Source organism: Argopecten irradians, chromosome 6 (genome assembly GCF_041381155.1).
Source record: "Argopecten irradians isolate NY chromosome 6, Ai_NY, whole genome shotgun sequence".
Lineage (NCBI taxonomy): Eukaryota > Metazoa > Mollusca > Bivalvia > Pectinida > Pectinidae > Argopecten > Argopecten irradians.
Window position 1 is genome coordinate 44,685,651 of NC_091139.1, and position 21,300 is coordinate 44,706,950.

General features: G+C 34.0%; 2 protein-coding genes across 3 annotated transcripts in view; one reads left to right on the plus strand and one right to left on the minus strand.

Annotated features, from left to right (window-relative positions):
- LOC138326015 (phospholipid-transporting ATPase ABCA1-like) overlaps positions 1-3,348 on the plus strand; it is a 47,118-nt gene extending 43,770 nt beyond the window's left edge. Inside the window, exon 48 of the mRNA XM_069272109.1 lies at positions 194-3,348. Coding sequence (XP_069128210.1) covers positions 194-486 — 293 coding nt within the window. The 3' untranslated portion in view covers positions 487-3,348. The remainder of the gene's footprint in view (positions 1-193) is intronic.
- A 470-nt stretch (positions 3,349-3,818) lies between these two features.
- LOC138326016 (pumilio homolog 3-like) lies at positions 3,819-21,229 on the minus strand. Of its 2 annotated transcripts, none has more exons than XM_069272110.1 (18): positions 21,136-21,229; positions 16,598-17,254; positions 16,052-16,190; positions 15,588-15,708; positions 15,268-15,343; positions 14,792-14,885; positions 14,326-14,392; positions 13,524-13,593; positions 13,079-13,183; positions 11,718-11,821; positions 11,253-11,328; positions 10,881-10,979; positions 9,003-9,137; positions 8,469-8,611; positions 8,035-8,180; positions 7,604-7,765; positions 6,052-6,142; positions 3,819-5,713 (listed from the first exon to the last, which is right to left on the minus strand). In XM_069272110.1, exons 2-18 carry the CDS (start codon positions 17,252-17,254, stop codon positions 5,566-5,568), a joined length of 2,433 nt encoding a protein of 810 aa, XP_069128211.1. In that variant the 5' UTR covers positions 21,136-21,229; the 3' UTR covers positions 3,819-5,565. The 2 variants fall into 2 exon arrangements, with proteins under 2 accessions (XP_069128211.1, XP_069128213.1); XM_069272112.1 differs by having other exon boundaries at positions 21,131-21,214.
- Positions 21,230-21,300: the final 71 nt, after the last annotated feature.

A 21,300-nucleotide genomic window follows, 5' to 3' on the forward strand; every position in this document is an offset into this window, starting at 1 on the left:
AACGACATCATGAGTATGTAATAGCTCTTCTCTTGTCCCATTTCATTCTTTCTGTACCTTTAAGATATCTAAGAGATATGTATACGTAGCTATAGATGAACTATAATAAAGTAGTATTGTACATTGCATAACATTTTATTTCAAATTTAGCCAAATATTTCAAAATTTATTTTAGCTTTTCATTTATTTACAGATGAAGTACCAAATGACAGTGCAAGTCTTGCTACAAGTATGACAACACTGAACACGGACAGAAGGACCAGTACGTCTACACTAGGGGGCGCCAGTGGTTCAGACAGAGTAGGTGACGGCTACTCCACGATAGGGGCTGTACCGCCAAGGGAGAGGACTAACAGTGAAGGTTATACCACGATAAGGGAGATAAGCCAGGTCAAATACGCAGCACCGAAACCTCGGCTCAAACGTAAACCTAGAATCCTCGAGTCTCATAATTCTGTGAATGGACAGGCTGGGTTCAATATATAGAACACTGGACAAATGTGAATGGGCAGGCTGGGTTCAATATATAGAACACTCGACAAATGTGAATGGACAGGCTGGGTTCAATATATAGAACACTCGACAAATGTGAATGGACAGGCTGGGTTCAATATATAGAACACTCGACAAATGTGAATGGACAGGCTGGGTTCAATATATAGAACACTCGACAAATGTGAATGGACAGGCTGGGTTCAATATATAGAACACTCGACAAATGTGAATGATTTCCTGGTAAAACTTCTGTATGTGAGATACTTTAGTTGACTTCTTTGTAAAACCAATGAAAGATTAAACAGTATGAGAATGGAATTTCACAGGGTGGACATGGAATGGATTATCTTAAGATACAGGATTGTGAAAGGTTTGATTACACACAAAACAGGATTTGTGGGCAGTACAGTGGAATAAGTACGACAAGAATGAACCCATAGCACACAGGATCGGAATGGATTACAGGAAGTTTTCTGGATTAGAATTGGTTCATCTTTATTTCCTGGATATAAACAATTACATGGATTAGAATTGGTTCATCTTTATTTCCTGGATATAAACAATTACATGGATTAGAATTGGTTCATCTTTATTTCCTGGATATAAACAATTACATGGATTAGAATTGGTTCATCTTTATTTCCTGGATATAAACAATTACATGGATTAGAATTGGTTCATCTTTATTTCCTGGATATAAACAATTACATGGATTAGAATTGGTTCATCTTTATTTCCTGGATATAAACAATTACATGGATTAGAATTGGTTCATCTTTATTTCCTGGATATAAACAATTACATGGATTAGAATTGGTTCATCTTTATTTCCTGGATATAAACAATTACATGGATTAGAATTGGTTCATCTTTATTTCCTGGATATAAACAATTACATGGATTAGAATTGGTTCATCTTTATTTCCTGGATATAAACAATTACATGGATTAGAATTGGTTCATCTTTATTTCCTGGATATAAACAATTACATGGATTAGAATTGGTTCATCTTTATTTCCTGGATATAAACAATTACATGGATTAGAATTGGTTCATCTTTATTTCCTGGATATAAACAATTACATGGATTAGAATTGGTTTATCTTTATTTCCTGGATATAAACAATTACATGGATTAGAATTGGTTCATCTTTATTTCCTGGATATAAACAATCACATGGATTAGAATTGGTTCATCTTTATTTCCTGGATATAAACAATTACATGGATTAGAATTGGTTCATCTTTATTTCCTGGATATAAACAATTACATGGATTAGAATTGGTTCATCTTTATTTCCTGGATATAAACAATTACATGGATTAGAATTGGTTCATCTTTATTTCCTGGATATAAACAATCACATGGATTAGAATTGGTTCATCTTTATTTCCTGGATATAAACAATTACATGGATTAGAATTGGTTCATCTTTATTTCCTGGATATAAACAATCACATGGATTAGAATTGGTTCATCTTTATTTCCTGGATATAAACAATTACATGGATTAGAATTGGTTCATCTTTATTTCCTGGATATAAACAATCACATGGATTAGAATTGGTTCATCTTTATTTCCTGGATATAAACAATTACATGGATTAGAATTGGTTCATCTTTATTTCCTGGATATAAACAATTACATGGATTAGAATTGGTTTATCTTTATTTCCTGGATATAAACAATTACATGGATTATAATTGGTTCATCTTTATTTCCTGGATATAAACAATCACATGGATTATAATTAGTTCATCTTTATTTCCTGGATATAAACAATTACATGGATTATAATTGGTTTATCTTTATTTCCTGGATATAAACAATTACATGGATTAGAATTGGTTCATCTTTATTTCCTGGATATTAAACAATCACATGGATTACAATTGGTTTATCTTTATTTCCTGGATATAAACAATTACATGGATTATAATTGGTTTATCTTTATTTCCTGGATATAAACAATTACATGGATTAGAATTGGTTCATCTTTATTTCCTGGATATAAACAATTACATGGATTAGAATTGGTTCATCTTTATTTCCTGGATATAAACAATCACATGGATTATAATTGGTTTATCTTTATTTCCTGGATATAAACAATCACATGGATTAGAATTGGTTCATCTTTATTTCCTGGATATAAACAATTACATGGATTAGAATTGGTTCATCTTTATTTCCTGGATATAAACAATTACATGGATTAGAATTGGTTCATCTTTATTTCCTGGATATAAACAATTACATGGATTAGAATTGGTTCATCTTTATTTCCTGGATATAAACAATCACATGGATTAGAATAGGTTCATCTTTATTTCCTGGATATAAACAATTACATGGATTATCCTGGATTATAGTGAAATACAGAGTTTTTACCTGTGGTGTCTTGAATTTCTATCAGCGACTGTGTGTTTATGAGTATCATGTGATGCACATGAATATATGAAGCAGATTATTAGGATTCTATTCTTAATGGGATTGTGCAATGAAACCTTTGAAGGGCCTAGTGCACTATATGTTGTGTGTCTTACACCAAGACTGTTTGGAGAATTACAGTAGACAGATCTAATATCCAATATTTTACCTTAAATAATCAAGTGGACAGCTGTCTTTCAGTGAACTCTTTAGTGTCTGGAAATAGACATAGAGCAATGTAAAGAATTCAGCTTGCTCAATGTGTTATATATAGATTTAATGGATGAAGACAACATTGTTTGTTGACATTGATATTATTTTAGGTGTGATACATTAATGATTACTTTTGTATAGGAATCTAAAGTAGTGCTTGTTAAATAACTCATGAACCACGTTTTGTAATAAAATATGTGATAAGAATCTTTATGTGCCTTATATAATTAAGATACTGTTACCCAGGACTGGAATCTCTTATCTCACCTTATGGTAAAGACTGCAGAGAAAACCTTAAGAACTGTTGCTTTAGGCCGAAGAAGGTGCTTCAGTTTCCTAGGGCTACCCTGCTACCAAGGGTCAAGCAGTAAAAGAGGGCAGAATATCTCTCCTTAATAAATTTTATATAATTCAGCTCTCCCCTATCTCCAAAATCTAGCTGTAAAGTGGGAAGATTATCCCCCTAAATAGATTATATAATTCAGCTCTCCCCTATCTCCAAAATCTAGCTGTAAAAGGGTCAGATTATCTCCCCTTATTAAATTATCTTATTCAGCTTTTCTCTCTCCAAAATATAGCTGTAAAAGGGGCAGATTATCTCCCTTTAATAGACAGTTAAAAGTGAACAGTTGTACATGTGTACACCTCTAATGGAAACAAAACATACAAATCATGTATTTAATTTTACGAGTAAAACATTTATTTCAACATAAAACTATATAAGGCAACAAGCACATGTCATAAAATGTATAAATATTAAAACTAGAGAGTCCATCCAGTGAGAGATGCTTACGCAGTTCTCCGACTAATTACCATTGATGAACTGCATTGCATCCAGGCCAGGGAAACATCTAAGTTTTAATAATCAGTAAACTTCAAATTCTGGTTATTTCACAAGAAAAGAAAATTGGTCAAAAATAAAATGAAATTTAATCCAACCTAATCATTATGAAGAGTTTTTTCGTAATTTTGTGTGGAAGCAAGAAAGAAGAGGAAGTTGAAGGAAAAAATTAGTCAAACAAGATATGCAGAAGTCTTCAAGATGGCAAGTCTCAAAGAGATGAATTCTATAATGCCGTGTGTACCATATGAATCACAGCTCCACCGAACAGTCAATCTGTAGTTAGCTACAGTTAGTCATACCATAGTAATGTTGTGTTGACATCTTTATGTTTTATACATGATGGTGTTGTACTCATAAGACATTTAACATTCCCTATACAATCATAAAATATACAACAATTACATAAGGAATTGCACATGCCACCATAGCAGTTGTCGAGTCATAAATTATACATTTGTACAAATACATCTTCAGCTGTCATTAAAGTTAGGAAGACTAGTAAATATATTGTCATACAGACACAGAAATTCATTGAGTCAGCATGAACGGTTGAAAAAAAACCCAGAAATCTAAATTAAATAAAAAGATTACATAATCCAGATTGATACAGCAGTTAAACAATGTAATGATACCTTAAAATGGTATGAATTTTGTTTTATTGTCTGCATCATAATCCATTATTCATTTACTTCAACCAATGAACATTTTTGTGGGGGGTTTTTTCACCATGATTTTTCTACAAAAATACTTAAATTGAAAAAAAAACCCATAAAAGACAATGGATGAAAACAACTTCATAATTTTACATTCCCAGCTTTCATTCAATTCTGTTGGGATTTTTTTTTTCAGAAATCTTCTTCCCTTAATGATTTCATTTGTAAATCCCAAAAACCAGTTTCACAATCATTCAAAGTTTGTATTTCCTGGGGAGAGTTTTCATGTTCAACACATCCAGTTTCTGTTTTGAACACAGTAAATTTGTATTCTCATTCAGGGTGTCCAGTTTCTCTGTCAAGAGTCCAATATTCAGTAGTTCTTCAGGACTTCGCGATTTGTATTCTCTGCCAAAAGAGACTAATTTCTCTGTCAAGAGTCCAATATTCAGTAATCCTTCACAGTTTGTATTCCTCGCTAAGAGAGTCCAGTTTCTGTATCTGTAATTCTTCACAGTTTATATTGCCCGCTAAGAGAGTCCAGTTTCTGTATCTGTAATTCTTCACAGTTTATATTGCCCGCTAAGAGAGTCCAGTTTCTGTATCTGTAATTCTTCACAGTTTATATTCCCCGCTAAGAGAGTCCAGTTTCTGTATCTGTAATTCTTCACAGTTTATATTCCCCGCTAAGAGAGTCCAGTTTCTGTATCTGTAATTCTTCACAGTTTATATTCCCCGCTAAGAGAGTCCAGTTTCTGTATCTGTAATTCTTCACAGTTTATATTCCCCGCTAAGAGAGTCCAGTTTCTGTATCTGTAATTCTTCACAGTTTATATTCCCCACTAAGAGAGTCCAGTTTCTGTATCTGTAATTCTTCACAGTTTATATTCCCTGCTAAGAGAGTCCAGTTTCTGTATCTGTAATTCTTCACAGTTTATATTCCCCGCTAAGAGAGTCCAGTTTCTGAAGAAGAATCTGTGCTCCTTTGAATGTCATTTTCTTCAGCGCCTTTCTGATACCGGTCAGTTGTGTTATCACTCGGTCTGTGATATCGGGATGGTCAAGCTCCAACAGGCTGTAAAATAAAGGTCAAGGTCAACATTAGAGATAAAGGTCAAGATCAAAATTAGGAATGAATACCTAACAAAAGTATTTGAAATTAACAGAGACTTTGAAAAAAGTTGTGAAACCTGTATATAATTTTTAGCTTCTCAAATTTACACTTTACGCCAATGCAAAGAAAAACAAGAGGCCCATGGGATTCGTGTCACCCATGGTTGAAGTTTAATTTGTATTATATTAGTTTCAACATAAAGGTGTATTCAAATTTTGAAAATTCCCGACTTAAGATTTTTACCAAATTGATATCCTCTTGTACACTTATATTCAGATACAGGTTTAATTTATACTTACAATATAAGCATGAAGCAGCCCCTATTACACGCGGCCCAGGACTTGAGGGAACCTTCTGTCACCGTATCCAGAAGCACTTGAGAGAATAGCACTGGAAGAAGACCACATTTCTATGTCATTTTCGTCTGTCTTCTACTTTAGGGGAAGTTATCTCACTATCAGTAATGGCTTCAGATATTATTAGCTATATAAAAATGTATTATACACCTCTCATTTCACTGCATATACTTGTATATATACATGATCTTCTTTGAGATACTAGCAATGTGTATAAAATGGTTATTACATATGTATCCATTTTGTGGTGTATTACATTTACAATGTCATGAACCCAACATATATATAGATACAATGTATTTACTGTCAATGAGAAATACCTAAGTGCTCTAAACAACAAGGATTAGAGTTCATCAGCATATCATCATTATTCTCTCCATTAAAATCAATGATTCAAACAAATCCTATGTACAACAGCCTTCCAATGGAGTAAACAGTAGGAATCCTGTAATATAGGACTATTGAGATTCAAGTCAGTGGAGTAAACAGTAGGAATCCTGTAATATAGGACTATTGAGATTCAAGTCAGTGGAGTAAACAGTAGGAATCCTGTAATATAGGACTATTGAGATTCAAGTCAGTGGAGTAAACAGTAGGAATCCTGTAATATAGGACTATTGAGATTCAAGTCAGTGGAGTAAACAGTAGGAATCCTGTAATATAGGACTATTGAGATTCAAGTCAGTGTGATATTTAACACTGAGGATTGACATCTCAAAGTCAAGACTTGGTTCTCCTTGTACATAAAAGTTGGGCTAATCTCATTATCTAGACCAAGATTTGACCGACTTATATGTCTTCTTTTGATAGTTGTATAATTCTAACTAATCAGCCATGTACTTTGGCCTTATGATAAGTCTGCTGACTGTGAGGACTGATTTTCTTAGTCTTACTAATATCTGATGGCTCTCATTAAAATCCTGCAGCCAAAGAATCTGTGACCTTGACCTATTTTTAAGCAGTAAGCCTCAAGACTGGGACATCACCAAGGTCATGTCACCTACAGACTTGCAGTGATCTTGACAAGTTACTGCTGACGTTGTGTGGCTCTTGTCATGGTCATGTGACCTTACAGACCTCTGACCTTGACGTTACAAGTAGGTAGTTTGGACTTGTTGTAACATAGAGCCACAGTGCTGACAGCAGCTACAGTTGCCACGCGACTGACCTGTGTGACCTTAAAGACCTGTGACCCTGACCTTACAAGTAGGTAGTTGGGACCTGTTGTAACATAGAGCCACAGTGCTGACAGCAGCTACAGTTGCCACGCGACTGACCTGTGTGACCTTACAGACCTCTGACCTTGACGTTACAAGTAGGTAGTTTGGACTTGTTGTAACATAGAGCCACAGTGCTGACAGCAGCTACAGTTGCCACGCGACTGACCTGTGTGACCTTAAAGACCTGTGACCCTGACCTTACAAGTAGGTAGTTGGGACCTGTTGTAACATAGAGCCACAGTGCTGACAACAGCTACAGTTGCCACGCGACTGACCTGTGTGCCCCGCCTGGATACGATCACGGTCATTCTGTATCAGCCGTTTAAGGGTCATGTGACCTGCGGAATGCTCCACTATGTGCATGTTGTCTAGGCTGCCAGCTACAAACGGCTCGGCAGCAATCTTAGCCATTGCCTTCATCGCAGCACTAGGATCACCTGAAAAGATAAAACCATATCACTTGTATACAGGAAGTAAACATCTTTACATGAAGGCAAGAATTTGAGATATTTATTTCAGAGCTGCTTTGGCAACAAAATATCTGATTATTACAACTAATGTAATGTAACTGATCTTTATAGTTATATTTAACTTATTTAATTTATATTTAACTTATATTTGAAATAAATACAACTTAACTATAAAGAATATATCACATTTTAGAAATACAAGAGGCAATTTTGGTGAAAAAAGAGTTCCAACATACCATTAGCATATGTGAGAATGGCTAGGAGAAGCAGCATGGAGGCGTTGTCAAGGACCATTTCCCTGGTGTTTTCTACAATATACTGTAGTAGTGGAGACGACACAAACTCCAGAAGCTCACGCTGTCGAACGGACTTTTCCTTCTTACTGTAATAGACAACAAATTAACATCACAAATAATGGACATTTATACTAAAACAGAGAAAACTACTGTTAAAATGTCACCAGTGGTTTTTTTTAACATGTTCCAATAATTGGTATTCAAATTAACATTTTACATGAATTATTTTCACTTCTTTGCTTTCAGTAAATCAGGATTTCGTGAAACATTCGGTCAATTTTTTACAAACAAGACTGGATGTATCAGTAAAAGCAATAAGCTGTCAACACAACTCAACCAATATGAGGTAAATAAGGTTATAATGGGATACGTACCTGTGTGGGTTTTTGTCCCCCTCAAGGAGTACTCTGACAATGTCGGGATGGAAGTGATGGGAGTCCCGCGGACACAATAGGTATAGTAAAACCTTCCTACCATAGTTGTCTGTAGCCACCTCGTTTAGGGACTTCAACATTTCCTGTAGGAAAACAAAAGTTTTAAATTTAAATAAACAATTATATTACATATGTATACAACAACTATAAATGTCTGCAAGATATATACATGTCTGTCTACAAATGAAATATAAAATAAGCAGGAAAGGATGGACAAAGATAACACGCCATTCACTGGCCTAAACATGTCAGCCTTCCCACCTTTTGTCTATGGAGGCCTCCCAAGAGACAAAGAAAAGTGGTCTTATTCTTGACAAATTGACCATTTAGGATCCTATAAAGTGTTTTTTATTAAGCATATAACTTTAATCACAGAGATAGATTTTACTATATTATTTTTTATGATCACTACCACAAATTAAAATTGTTTTTCTGTTGATACTGTATGAATTAAGCTCCCAGCTGAGACCATACCTCTAGAATGGCTTTCTGTACAATTTTTGTGTCGTCGACGACATCAAACATGGCCAACAGTACCATGTGACTGTGTTCCTCCTTACAGATCTTCACCACATGTGTCTTAAAGCTCTTGATGATCACCTTCCTGTCCTGTAACACCACACAAAACATATTCATATATTTACACTTGCTAGGCTTGGTCACTATACGCTAATACTAGCCGATTTTGTTTACCATAACTGCATGGTAACATTGAACTTTGAACTTGCGTATGAAAATGTTCTGTGCAACGTAAAAGGACTACTTTTTTTTTAAAAAGAAACACATGGCTTTGTTTACATTTTGACGCAACATTACGTGTATATTGTTGTTTTTCATAGAATTTTGGAAAAATGTAAACGATATATACATGTTTGATATTTATATATGATTCAAACAATTTTTAAATTAACAATTGTATAAAGAAACGGAAAAATATCCCGACCGTGGCGACGTGCTTTCATTTTTGTTAAAAATGATGGTTGTCAAATGTAAACATTACCTCTGTGCCTATGTTCGTCCTACGATCGAGTCTTTGGGATGGACTGATAGAGGTCAGTTATAAACATATCCTCTTGTCTTTGTTCTTTGAGAATTTAATCATGTGTATTATAAAACATGCACCGCTAATAATCCACGTGTTGACAGTTACGCATCACCACAAATACATTGTACATACATGTATCCATCGAACACAAGTGAATTTGTTTCATCTATCGATGGCGATATGGATCTATGCGTAGATTATATAATCACATGGCTCCCAAGGATGTAATATCGTCAAGTCAGACGACATCTCAAACACATTGAGCTACTTGAAAATCGGTGTTTTGCCAACTTCGGCAAACTCAAGTGTGTAAGCGTGCGTCAGCTTCGCCTCGCTGCACAATAACGGTCACCGAGTTCACACATGTGGCCGTGTACAAATTCTTTATGTTATTACGCTATATATTAACTTTTAGCAAAATTGAATATATATTTAAAGTTCTGATCTGATTAAATAAAATTATCTCTGAAATTTACTTTGTTTGTCATGTTTATTTTACACTAAAATATTGAACTTTTTTGTCTTCGCGGATGAATAATTCTACCTTACGTGAAGCGTCATCATTCGCTGTTCAATTGAGTAAGCTCCTCCCACTTTTGACCGACTTTTATTGAATAATTACGTCACTTTCAAATGACGATTTTATTGCATAAAATATAAATATAAAGTCGTGTGAGTGTAAATATAGGGATTGGATTTCGTTTTTATGTTAACCATGCTTGTATGGAGCAATTCCTCTAAGAATATATTCAATATGGGACGCTAACGCGCCCCATAGAATATATTCTTAGAGGAATTGCTCCATACAAGCATGGTTAACATAAAAACGAAATCCAATCCCTATTTGTTTTTGACTGCAATCATATTTCGTCTTTGTATATCACAGAGTTATCTGCCCTTGGGGGTAGGTTTCAAATGTAATGTAATTAAATTACGAGTGAAAATTACATCTTTTTTTTGTGTCAAAAGATAACATTATGTACACAGCGAAACAATCAATATCTACCTACAAGAGAGATAAGTTTGTAATATGCACATACAGAATAGCAAACAGGTCGAGTGTATATTCTGTAAGATTATTAATTAATTGAAACAATTTTACATATAGGCAGACGATACCTTTACATGTACATACGACAAATATTATCAGAGTTTGTGAAATTGATTTCTTAAATTTTTACAATTTTTTTTTCGTTTTTGTCAAAATGACACCCGGAAATTATCACAGCAGAGCAAAAGGAATGAGAAAGTCTATTGAACAGTCATAACACCAAATTGATATCAACACATAATCATTATTCACTGACCTTGGCTGAGCCGTACCAGAAGCAGTACATGGCTACCCTGGAACCATCCCGAGTGTGCATCATATGTATAACACAGTCTCTCAGCGACTCCACCATGTCCTGGAACATAAAACATTAGTATTCAGGCAAACATGTTTTTAGGATGGGTTTTGTTACTACTTTTCATTTGTACTATGTGCAGTGAAAGTAGTAGATGTGATTAAAAGTTGTGTCTTGTCAGTTAGCTATAAAATTGTAATTTCTACAAATTTTCCATAATTTTGTTGGAATGTTAAATCAAATCAGAAAACTGATAAAAAAATCTTCAATATTCAAAATGTAAGATAATTTAACTCTTTATAATCTTAGATCAATTTTGTCAAAGTCACTTACCATCCTCATCTTGTCCGATGCATAGACAAAGAATTCAAAGAACACCCTATGGACCATCGTGTGTTGTAGTACCTCTCTGTTAGAAATAACAAGGCATACACTTGTTAATATAATTCCACATATAGCATCAAGGAATTCAGGGGACAAATAAGCTGTTTACAATAATAGAACATAAGGTAGAAATCTATCCATCCTTAACTCATTGTTTTGTTTTAAAATATGGGCCATCATTATCCCTTCTGTTTCTATGGTTATCTAGATTATGCATCAAATCATAGGCTAGATTCACTATTTTTATAGAAATGTTTGCATCTAAAAATCTTATTGTATTGCAGGAGCATAATATCAAATTTAAAAATAACTTAATCCACAGATTTCTTGTGGATTCTGCAATGATTGTAATGATTTCATGGTGACCAAAAGCCATTTTTATGTCTTTAGATTACAGTGTATAGAGTGGCTTACTTGTATATGAGAGGGAGAAGGGCTTCCTTCATATTACTCAGGATCATATCTCTCTTGTCCGGCTGTACCAGTAACATCTGGTCTAGGGACTTCACGTCAGGGGTCTGAAATAACAATAGCCAAAGTTTGGTTCTAATACAAGGTTTCTACAAATGTGTACCAGTAACATCTGGTCTAGGGACTTCACATCAGGGGTCTGAAATAACAATAGTCAAAGTTTGGTTCTAATACAAGGTTTCTACAAATGTGTACCAGTAACATCTGGTCTAGGGACTTCACATCAGGTGTCTGAAAAAAAAACGGTCAAAGTTTGGTTCTAATACAAGGTTTAAACAAATGTGTACCAGTAACATCTGGTCTAGGGACTTCACATCAGGGGTCTGAAATAACAATAGTCAAAGTTAGGTTCTAATACAAGGTTTCTACAAATGTGTACCAGTAACATCTGGTCTAGGGACTTCACATCAGGTGTCTGAAAAAAACAAACAGTCAAAGTTTGGTTCTAATACAAGGTTTCTACAAATGTGTACCAGTAACATCTGGTCTAGGGACTTCACATCAGGGGTCTGAAATAACAATAGTCAAAGTTTGGTTCTAATACAAGGTTTCTACAAATGTGTACCAGTAACATCTGGTCTAGGGACTTCACATCAGGGGTCTGAAATAACAATAGTCAAAGTTTGGTTCTAATACAAGGTTTCTACAAATGTGTACCAGTAACATCTGGTCTAGGGACTTCACATCAGGTGTCTGAAATAACAATAGTCAAAGTTTGGTTCTAATACAAGGTTTCTACAAATGTGTACCAGTAACATCTGGTCTAGGGACTTCACATCAGGTGTCTGAAATAACAATAGTCAAAGTTTGGTTCTAATACAAGGTTTCTACAAATGTGTACCAGTAACATCTGGTCTAGGGACTTCACATCAGGTGTCTGAAAAAAACAAACAGTCAAAGTTTGGTTCTAATACAAGGTTTCTACAAATGTGTACCAGTAACATCTGGTCTAGGGACTTCACGTCAGGGGTCTGAAATAACAATAGCCAAAGTTTGGTCCTAATACAAGGTTTAAACAAATGTGTACCAGTAACATCTGGTCTAGGGACTTCACATCAGGTGAGTGAAATAACAATGGTCAAGTTTCTAGTTGACAGATTCTATCAAAATGAAAAAAAAAGAACAAATTGATACCATTGTTAATTGTCTCAATATGCAAATAGGATATTAGCTGTAGTATTATGATATAAGCAATCCATTGTAATATTAAACTGTGACAAAGACTCAAAAGCACTTCTATAAGTCATCTGACATAAGTTTGTTCCTTTATTTTTTTACATAATTGACAAATTATTCATTCTCACCTTAAATAGCATAAAACTTGGCCCATAGAATTCCTCCAGGAGTGACAACCTCTGTGACGCGATGGCGTACTCATTGTAGGCAAACTCCACAACGTCAGACGCTTCCTAGGCAACACAAAAAGGCTTGTTAGTAAAGCAGACTTATATTCCTATGATAGAGCACATCAATCCCTAGACAACAAACCACACTTCCATGACCAAAATAGAGACTATAAAAGCCACTATAAAAGCCACAGACATATCAGCAAGTGCAAATTTTAACTTGTCAATAATTCTTAGCACAAAAATTATCACATGCCAAACAGTTTTAAAGTTTATTTAGTGAAAAATTCTACACACAAAAAAGTCAAGTTTGTAGTATACATTAGTTACCCATAGGTAGTAAAATATCAGGTTTTGTTTACACAGCTTACACAACTGTTAGTGACAACAACTATACACTTACTTTGTGACGTATTAATTTTCTCACGCTGCCTTTGAAGCTTTTTATCACAGCGTTTCGATGCACTTTTGTCCTGAAAAATAAAATACAAAAAAGTTCAACTCAGTTATTTAGCTTCATTACATGTATTCCTTTGGATACAAAACATTTACAATACAATGCAAAGATTTATGTATAACCTCAAAATGAAATATCTGAAAGATTCTAAAAATTATTGTAGGTATCTTCTAATGGCATCTTAATAGATATGTATTCTTCCTCAATTAACTGAAGTATCATGAAAACAATGTTTATATTTAAGGATTAACTTGTCTTAACTTAACTTAATTTTTTTTATGTCATGGAGATATAACACAAATATCTGAGTGTACTCTAAATAAACCGTGAAGCAGTTTATAATGAGTACACTCAGATTTTTCAGGTTCTCCTTAACATAAAAAATCTATTCAAATTAATTGTTATAATTCAATTCACTATAGGTAATCTCTTCAATATTCAAAATTTATTCAGGAACTCTTGTGCCTTTGAAATCATTACACCATTATCAGAAGGGGCGTTACAAACGGCGACACCATTTTTTTACCTTTATGGGCTGATAAAGTAAATTTTTAAGCCAATGAAAATGCTTGTTACAAATGCAAAATTGAATTATTAATTTTTGTTGGAAGTAATCAACAGATTCATAAAGTGAATTAAACTGCTAGATGTGTCTTCTTCATTTATGTGATAGCTCCACATAGATTTTGGATTTTTTCTTCTTGGAAAATATCTATTAAAGCGGATTCCTCTGTATATATCTACTTACCCATACACTAAGAACTTCTTCACAATAAACTTGGCATACTTAGACTTGGCCATCAGACACATCTGATCTGTAAAACACACAGACATTTACAATATTTCATGAGATACATAAAGATACAGATTTGAGCATTATATCAATCAAGGAATAGGTCGCATCCTTCAGGATTTATACTTGGAATAATTACTTTTACAAACGGTCCAACCAGTGTTATCAATCTGTATAAACCAAAATAGCCATGGTTTTCACTAAAATGAGTTTGTTACCAGCATAAAGAATCCCAAATAGAGTTTTTATTGAATAACATAAATTGAATATATTGATTCCATGCAAACCGGAGGTGTTATCGCAATCATCGTAAGTTATCTGACTAGGCGAATCTGTCACACATATAGAAATACATTATCATGGCAAAAGTACTAAAAGAAGGTCGTTGAGTTTGAGTTTTTATACGTTATTCTATATCTACCTTTAAGTTCACTGAACACCTCCTCCCTTCTCTCTGGGGTACCATACTGTACTAAACACTGAAGCACTCGTGCTGTGTCGTGGGCATAGGCAAGCTGTCACATAAAAAAAAATAACCATTCAAATAAATATCCCAGACACAAACAAAACTCTATACATGAAAAATGGAAGGCATGCTGCCATAGACTCCAACACCAATCAATTTTTCAAAAGGGCATTACAAAGATAAAATTCCTCAAAAAGTAATCCAGCTCATTTGTTCATCAATTTTTATACAAATGCTTTCTATCCCTACCACAAGTGAAGAATCTATCCCTACCACAAGTGAAGATTCTATCCCTACCACAGGTGAAGATTCTATCCCTACCACAGGTGAAGAGTCAGCATTTGTGCCACATATACAATACAAAATGTTATAGCTTTAAAAATATGTATTAAAGGGACATAACTCACCACTATCAAGGGGACATAACTTACCTCTTTCATGTTGCCCTTGACCATGGACATAAGTTCTGTACACAACTCTGATCTCCTTTTCTCCTTCACATCATGCCTTCATAAAGAACAATACAATGATCAATATGTCTTTGTAATAATTATTACAGTCCATCAAAAATTCTATTGTGACAAAACACACTCAAGAAATAAAAATAAAAATATGAAGACAATGATATTGTATTGTTTTTTTATCAAAAAACTGTAAAACAATAGTGTTTTACTATGATCAAGTTATTTTCAGCCATCTAAAAAAAATATAGTATCTGAAGTTGATGTGCAAGTGTTAAAGGTTAACTTACCTTCTGAGTTCATCCCAGATTTGTTTGGACCTTTGAATCATGCTGAAATTGTTCTTCAACATTTTTCTTACTTTTCTCCTATCCTTAAATGGTAGCTCCTTGAGTTTAGTCTTCTTGGATTCTGATCAAAAAAATTATTACATTTAATAGATGTTAATATGCCATGTTCCTCAACATCCATTTAAAACCCAATAATTTGCTTCATACCTTGACACTGAAAAGCATATGACTTTAACTCAAAATTTATCAAAAAGATACCAAACTTAACATACAAATGTAATCTTAATAAAAGCGAAATGAAATGCATCGAATCAAAGTATCTATCCTCTTAGGTTTAAACAATTACTTCAAATAACAAAATTTGACAAATGGATGATAATATGTTGACCTATTTACATGAATAATAGTATTTCTCTCTATCTTGTATACAGCATGTGAAAATTTATTAAAATATCTATACATACCATCTGTCTCTACGGTCTGTGATTCCTCCAGCCTCCTCTTTCCAGCGTTCAGTCCTGTTCGACTTTCGTTGAGGTTTCTCTTTGCCTTTAAACCTTTAAGTTTGCCTGCTGCAGTGCTAGCAGCTCTTGAAATCTTCACCTATGGAGGAAAAATAGCTTCATTAGTGATATATAGTGTAAAATAAATTTGATAAACCAGAATAATATGTAGTAAAACTAGAAATCTTGGTGACACATAGATGCCCCTGGATAAATATAAAAAAAATCCGGATGAGTAACACTTAATCTCTCTCACTGCTTTCCCTTGATTACTGACATAATACAGAACTATCAACTGTAAATGTTAAAGCAAAATATGTAAAGCTATCACAATGGTTTATCAATTGCTATATGGCCCAATGAATGTTTAATTTGTGTTAATTCTGACTATGGGGGGAAGATTGGTAAGAAGTGATCCAGCATTGTCAATACATTAAGGTGATCATCTTCAAAGAGCAAGTATGTTACCACTGTAGCCATATATATAACATGTCTTTATTAACTTACCCGTATTGATTTTCTTCGCTCCATCGGCTCCATTGTTGCTGGAGGTGGCATCAATGTACCAGAGTCTCCCTCACTGCGATTAGAACTTGTGTCTGTTACACCCTCCGCTGACTCTCTCACTTCCTCTATAGTGGGATAACGCTGTACTCCTTTGCTAGCCATTCTATGAAATGATCTCTCTGCTCCATCGGGCTGTCCTCTTGCTCGCTGGACAGCTCTTTCCATGGTAACATCAGCTCGTCCTGATGGACGCTGCATGCGTGAGAATGTTGTCTGCATGGACATATCTGAGACTGGGTTGATGGCACTAATCATGCTGAGAGAATCAGGTGTGTCAGTCTGATCTAAAGTCGACAGATCTGTATCACTGTACATAGTATCTTTCTTAGCGTGATATTTCTGTGTAGCTTTAGCCAATTGTTTCTGGTTCCTGTACATCTTGCGTTTCTTTGGAGGACTTTGCAAGGTCCCAAATGAGGAGTTCAGAGAGTCATTGTCACTGTTTGGAGGTGCCATGAGTTTAGGCTGGTCCTCCTGTAAAATACTGTTTCCCTCAGGATTACCTCGTGTTGAATGATTGTAGTTCGTCATTTTTCTTCTTTTTGTTTGGGGAGCGTGTGCCTCTTCAAATGAAGAATCATCAATTCCTAAGCGCATCTGAAAATAGAATAAAACTTTTAAATAATCATATGACAAACCAGATAATTTCAGAAATTTAATTTTGTTGAGAAATTTTCTTCAGGGTAAGATGCATATTCCAAAATTACTCTGGGAACAGAATACATGTAGCTATAATCTTAAAGTGAAAAGCCAGATGGTTAACATAGTAGATTAGAATATATCACCTTTTCAAGGACTCCTTTAAAACTAATCAAACAATATTCAACTTTTAGCACTGAAATAAATATGCTAAATTACATACTAACTTTAAAAATATTATAAATAATTTATTTTTTCATGCTTTTAAAGATTTATTTGTGTTATATAATTCCACATTAATCATATATATATAAAACAATTTCTATTTAATCATTGCTACATCATAGAATATCCAATATCAATTCTTACCCATTGAAATAAGATTTCACAAGTGTTTGATGTTTTCACATCTGTAAGTCACAATGAATTATAAATCTTGGTGAGAGAATTCCTGGGTGTACTTAAGTAAGATGTAGGAGAAGAAAACTGAATAGAATTCACTATGTCATTTGTATGTACTGACAGGCTAATTATTAGGTACAAGAGTAGAAGGACTCCAGTCATTCTATTATGTTTTGATGACAATTGGTTGTAACAACACGCCGCCCCCCCCCCCCCCCCACAAACAACACACGCCGCCCACCTGTGACACAGGTAGGCTGACACCTCATAGTCCCCAGGCCAAAACATGATGTAATCAAAACACATCTAATTGGTGATAAAATTATTTTGCACCAATTGATCTCAATCTATTTATACTCCAAATTCAATGAAGCATGACTGAACATTTTTATGATGTCACAGGTGTGACAGGTGATGGACAGTGGTCAGCGACTTTTGATGAACAGGTCAAGTATTTATTTTTAACTGTAAAGCGTATTGTGATTTAAGGAAAACTAATATATTTGATAGGGTAGCTGTTTTATGTGAACATTTTGAAAGTATATCTGCAGATAATCAACTTATTTTTTTTTTAATGAATTGTGATGTTTTTCAAATTAGTCTTGCTAAATATATGTTTTTAGTGATGAGGAGAAACAAGGTGATCTATATTATAGTAACATTAACTTATTATTACTATAAACTGATAATGTTGTTTTATTCTCATATATTGTCCATAACTAGTACATTCATGTCTCAGAAGCCAATTTAATGGCTGGGCATTTTTATACCGCTGAAGAATGTTTTAAATTGTATATGTTGTGTAAAAATATGTGACCCATTAATAAAATATATTATAATATGGTCAAATGAGAAATGTTTCGTAAGAACAAATTTTATTGTATGTGGGTTTTTTTTTCTATATCAAGAAGTTCTATTGACAACACCATTATTGAGTGAAAATTGGTTTGTAGTCCAAACAGTCCCAACAGTCCCAACAGATATATTTCATTTTTAAATCATCATTGTATGTTATAATATTTTAAAGGAAGAAACCAATTCTTTCATCAATAACTATAAGCATAATGTAATATAGCCCATATGCATTGTTGAATTTTGATTGATCATTTTAACTTGATGTTTGCATTGATAAATCTCAATTCTTTGGACTTCCTCAGCCTGGTATATTTGCTTGACTCTGAAAGTGTAGAACTGCAGGGACAAAATTTTGAGAATTAACCTACCAGTACTTCTACAACTCAACACTCCAGTAACTTGGTCACTAGAGGTGACATGGGCTGGGCATCCACTACTACTTAACAGTCAGTTGAAGTTTTAAGACTTTATTTGAAAATTACAAATATGGATAGTGATAGAACGGTCAGTAAAATCCATAAATGGTCCAGATGTCTTCGTAATTCTTGGGATTCACGTGTACATGATTTAATAGTGAAGAATAACTTGATAGATGTATTTACAACACAGAACTCGGTTCCGTGGAGGATTTGGGAAAATTAAAGAAAGATTATATAACACGGATGACGATAGTTGGCAAATTCAATTGTGGAACGACAAAGGAAATGTAAATGGTAATAAACTACGACTTTATAGAACATTTAAATATGAGCCAACAACAAGTGATGCATGACTATGTAAAATGTGTTAAATATAGAGAAAGGAGGGGCCTGTTATGTGATTTAAGATGTGGATCACTTTCTTTGGAAATCGAAAAGGGTCGGCATACCAGGCCGATAGTGCCAATAAAAAATAAGATTTGTAAACTTTGTTTATCAAACGAGGTCGAGGACGAAATCCACTTTTTAACACAGTGTGAGTTTTATAATGATTTACGATGGCCTCTTTTAGCTGATGCTCAGAAATATGTTGATTTTAATATTATGGATAATCTTAACCAATTTAAATACCTTATTGATAATTCTCCTCCAAATCTACTATCAAATCAACTTTATGCAATGTGGAGGAGGAGAAGTAACTTTTTGTAAATTTTATATCCTGTAACATAACGTGGCTATATACTAACCATTTTTAATAGCATGGGACAGCCTTACCTTGTTATCTTTTAGTCTGTAACATTTTAGACTATTCCGTTTTATGTAATTACATGTATATATATATATAGTGTCTAAGTAAGCCATCATTGGCTGGACATGTTTTCATTTGATGTAGTATTACTTTTATGAACTGTTTTTACATGTAGGTTGGAAGATGTTTGACACTTTAATAAAACAATTGAATTGAATTGAATCTATGGCAGATTATCAGTCTTTGCATCAAAAATAGAGATTGTTGTTCTTTTCATTTATTACCTTCTCTTAATCTATAATCAGAAATACCTTTTTGGTCTCCCCGGCTCAAACAGTAAAAACATTAATGACCTAAATTTGCTGTAACTTCATTCCTTGTGACAACATTTTCACAATTTTGTTTTAATCTGCACCACTCTCAGCTACTTTTTATGTAACTTCCATTTTATGAATTTTCAATTCATCAATAAAATCTAACATACAAAAGATGACTGTATTCAAGTATATGCTTCTTCTTTGGTTTACGTAAGTGCCGTCAACAATGATGGTTATGTCACTGTCATCTGTAGGGGGTGTGGAGAGATTAAATTTTTTCTTTTTTTTTTTCTCTTTTTTTTTGAAGTATATAGATAAAATGGGTGTGCAGAACTAATGCGTGAGGGCTTCAAAGGCCACGTTGGAAATATGTACCTTGAAGTCCTCGAGTGTAGTGCATTGTACTGCTGCTACAGGGAGGAGATTCCATTGTGTTATTGTTTGTGTGAAAAATGAATATTTGTATGTGTCCTTTGTAGCAGAGATTTGTCTGAAGGAGTGTGGATTGGAGTGTCTGGTTCTGTGGTCTACTGGTATGAGTATGGTCTGGTATTTGACGGCAACTATATTGTGTATTATTTTGTAGAAAAGTATTAATCTTGTGTCTGTAATGTTGTAACATGCTTATTATATTAAACTTTCAGTCACTCTGATTAACTTTAGACCATGATCAGGAATAGGGAATTTGAATGAATATCAGGAAGAATAAGGGTTCTTAAAGTCTTAAGGCCATCGGATGTGATTCAAATATGGTATAGGAAATAAGTAGTCCTGTATCATATTGTTACCAATCAACAGTATAAAGACAGCAAGTAGGACCCTACTCAAAAGACAGGATTGCTTTCAATAGTTTTCATGTCTACTATGCTAAAATTCTTTGATGTATAGAAAGATCGATTTGTATAAAATTCACAAACGCACGTGTACAGTAGGTTATGCTATGATGAATCCATGTGTCCGATCTGTGGTTCAACACTCATCGATATATCAAATAATTCAAATATAAATAAACAAAGGATTATGCCGTCGAAGCAACCTTTAAGTAAAATTAATCATTGTATTGTAAATTGAATTAACGAGGCACGAAAACAACCTTACATTTCTGTAGTTCTTCAGTGTACTCAACGTGTTCTGTAAAATGTTTTCCTTCACATGTGTTTTGAAATCGTCTCGTGCGTTAACGTACCGTAAATAGGTATATGCAATTTTACGACATTAATCAACCAGTAATCTTTTTTTTTTAGACCACGACAAAATATGATA

Excerpts from the sequence above, each read along its gene's own strand:
- LOC138326016 (XM_069272110.1), bottom strand. The coding sequence starts at position 17,254 with ATGCGCTTAGGAATTGATGATTCTTCATTTGAAGAGGCACACGCTCCC. Across the intron at positions 13,184-13,523 it reads GAAAATTAATACGTCACAAA|GAAGCGTCTGACGTTGTGGA; the intron begins GTAAGTGTATAG and ends TGTGTTGCCTAG. Across the intron at positions 6,143-7,603 it reads TATCCAGGCGGGGCACACAG|TGCTATTCTCTCAAGTGCTT; the intron begins GTCAGTCGCGTG and ends GTCTTCTTCCAG.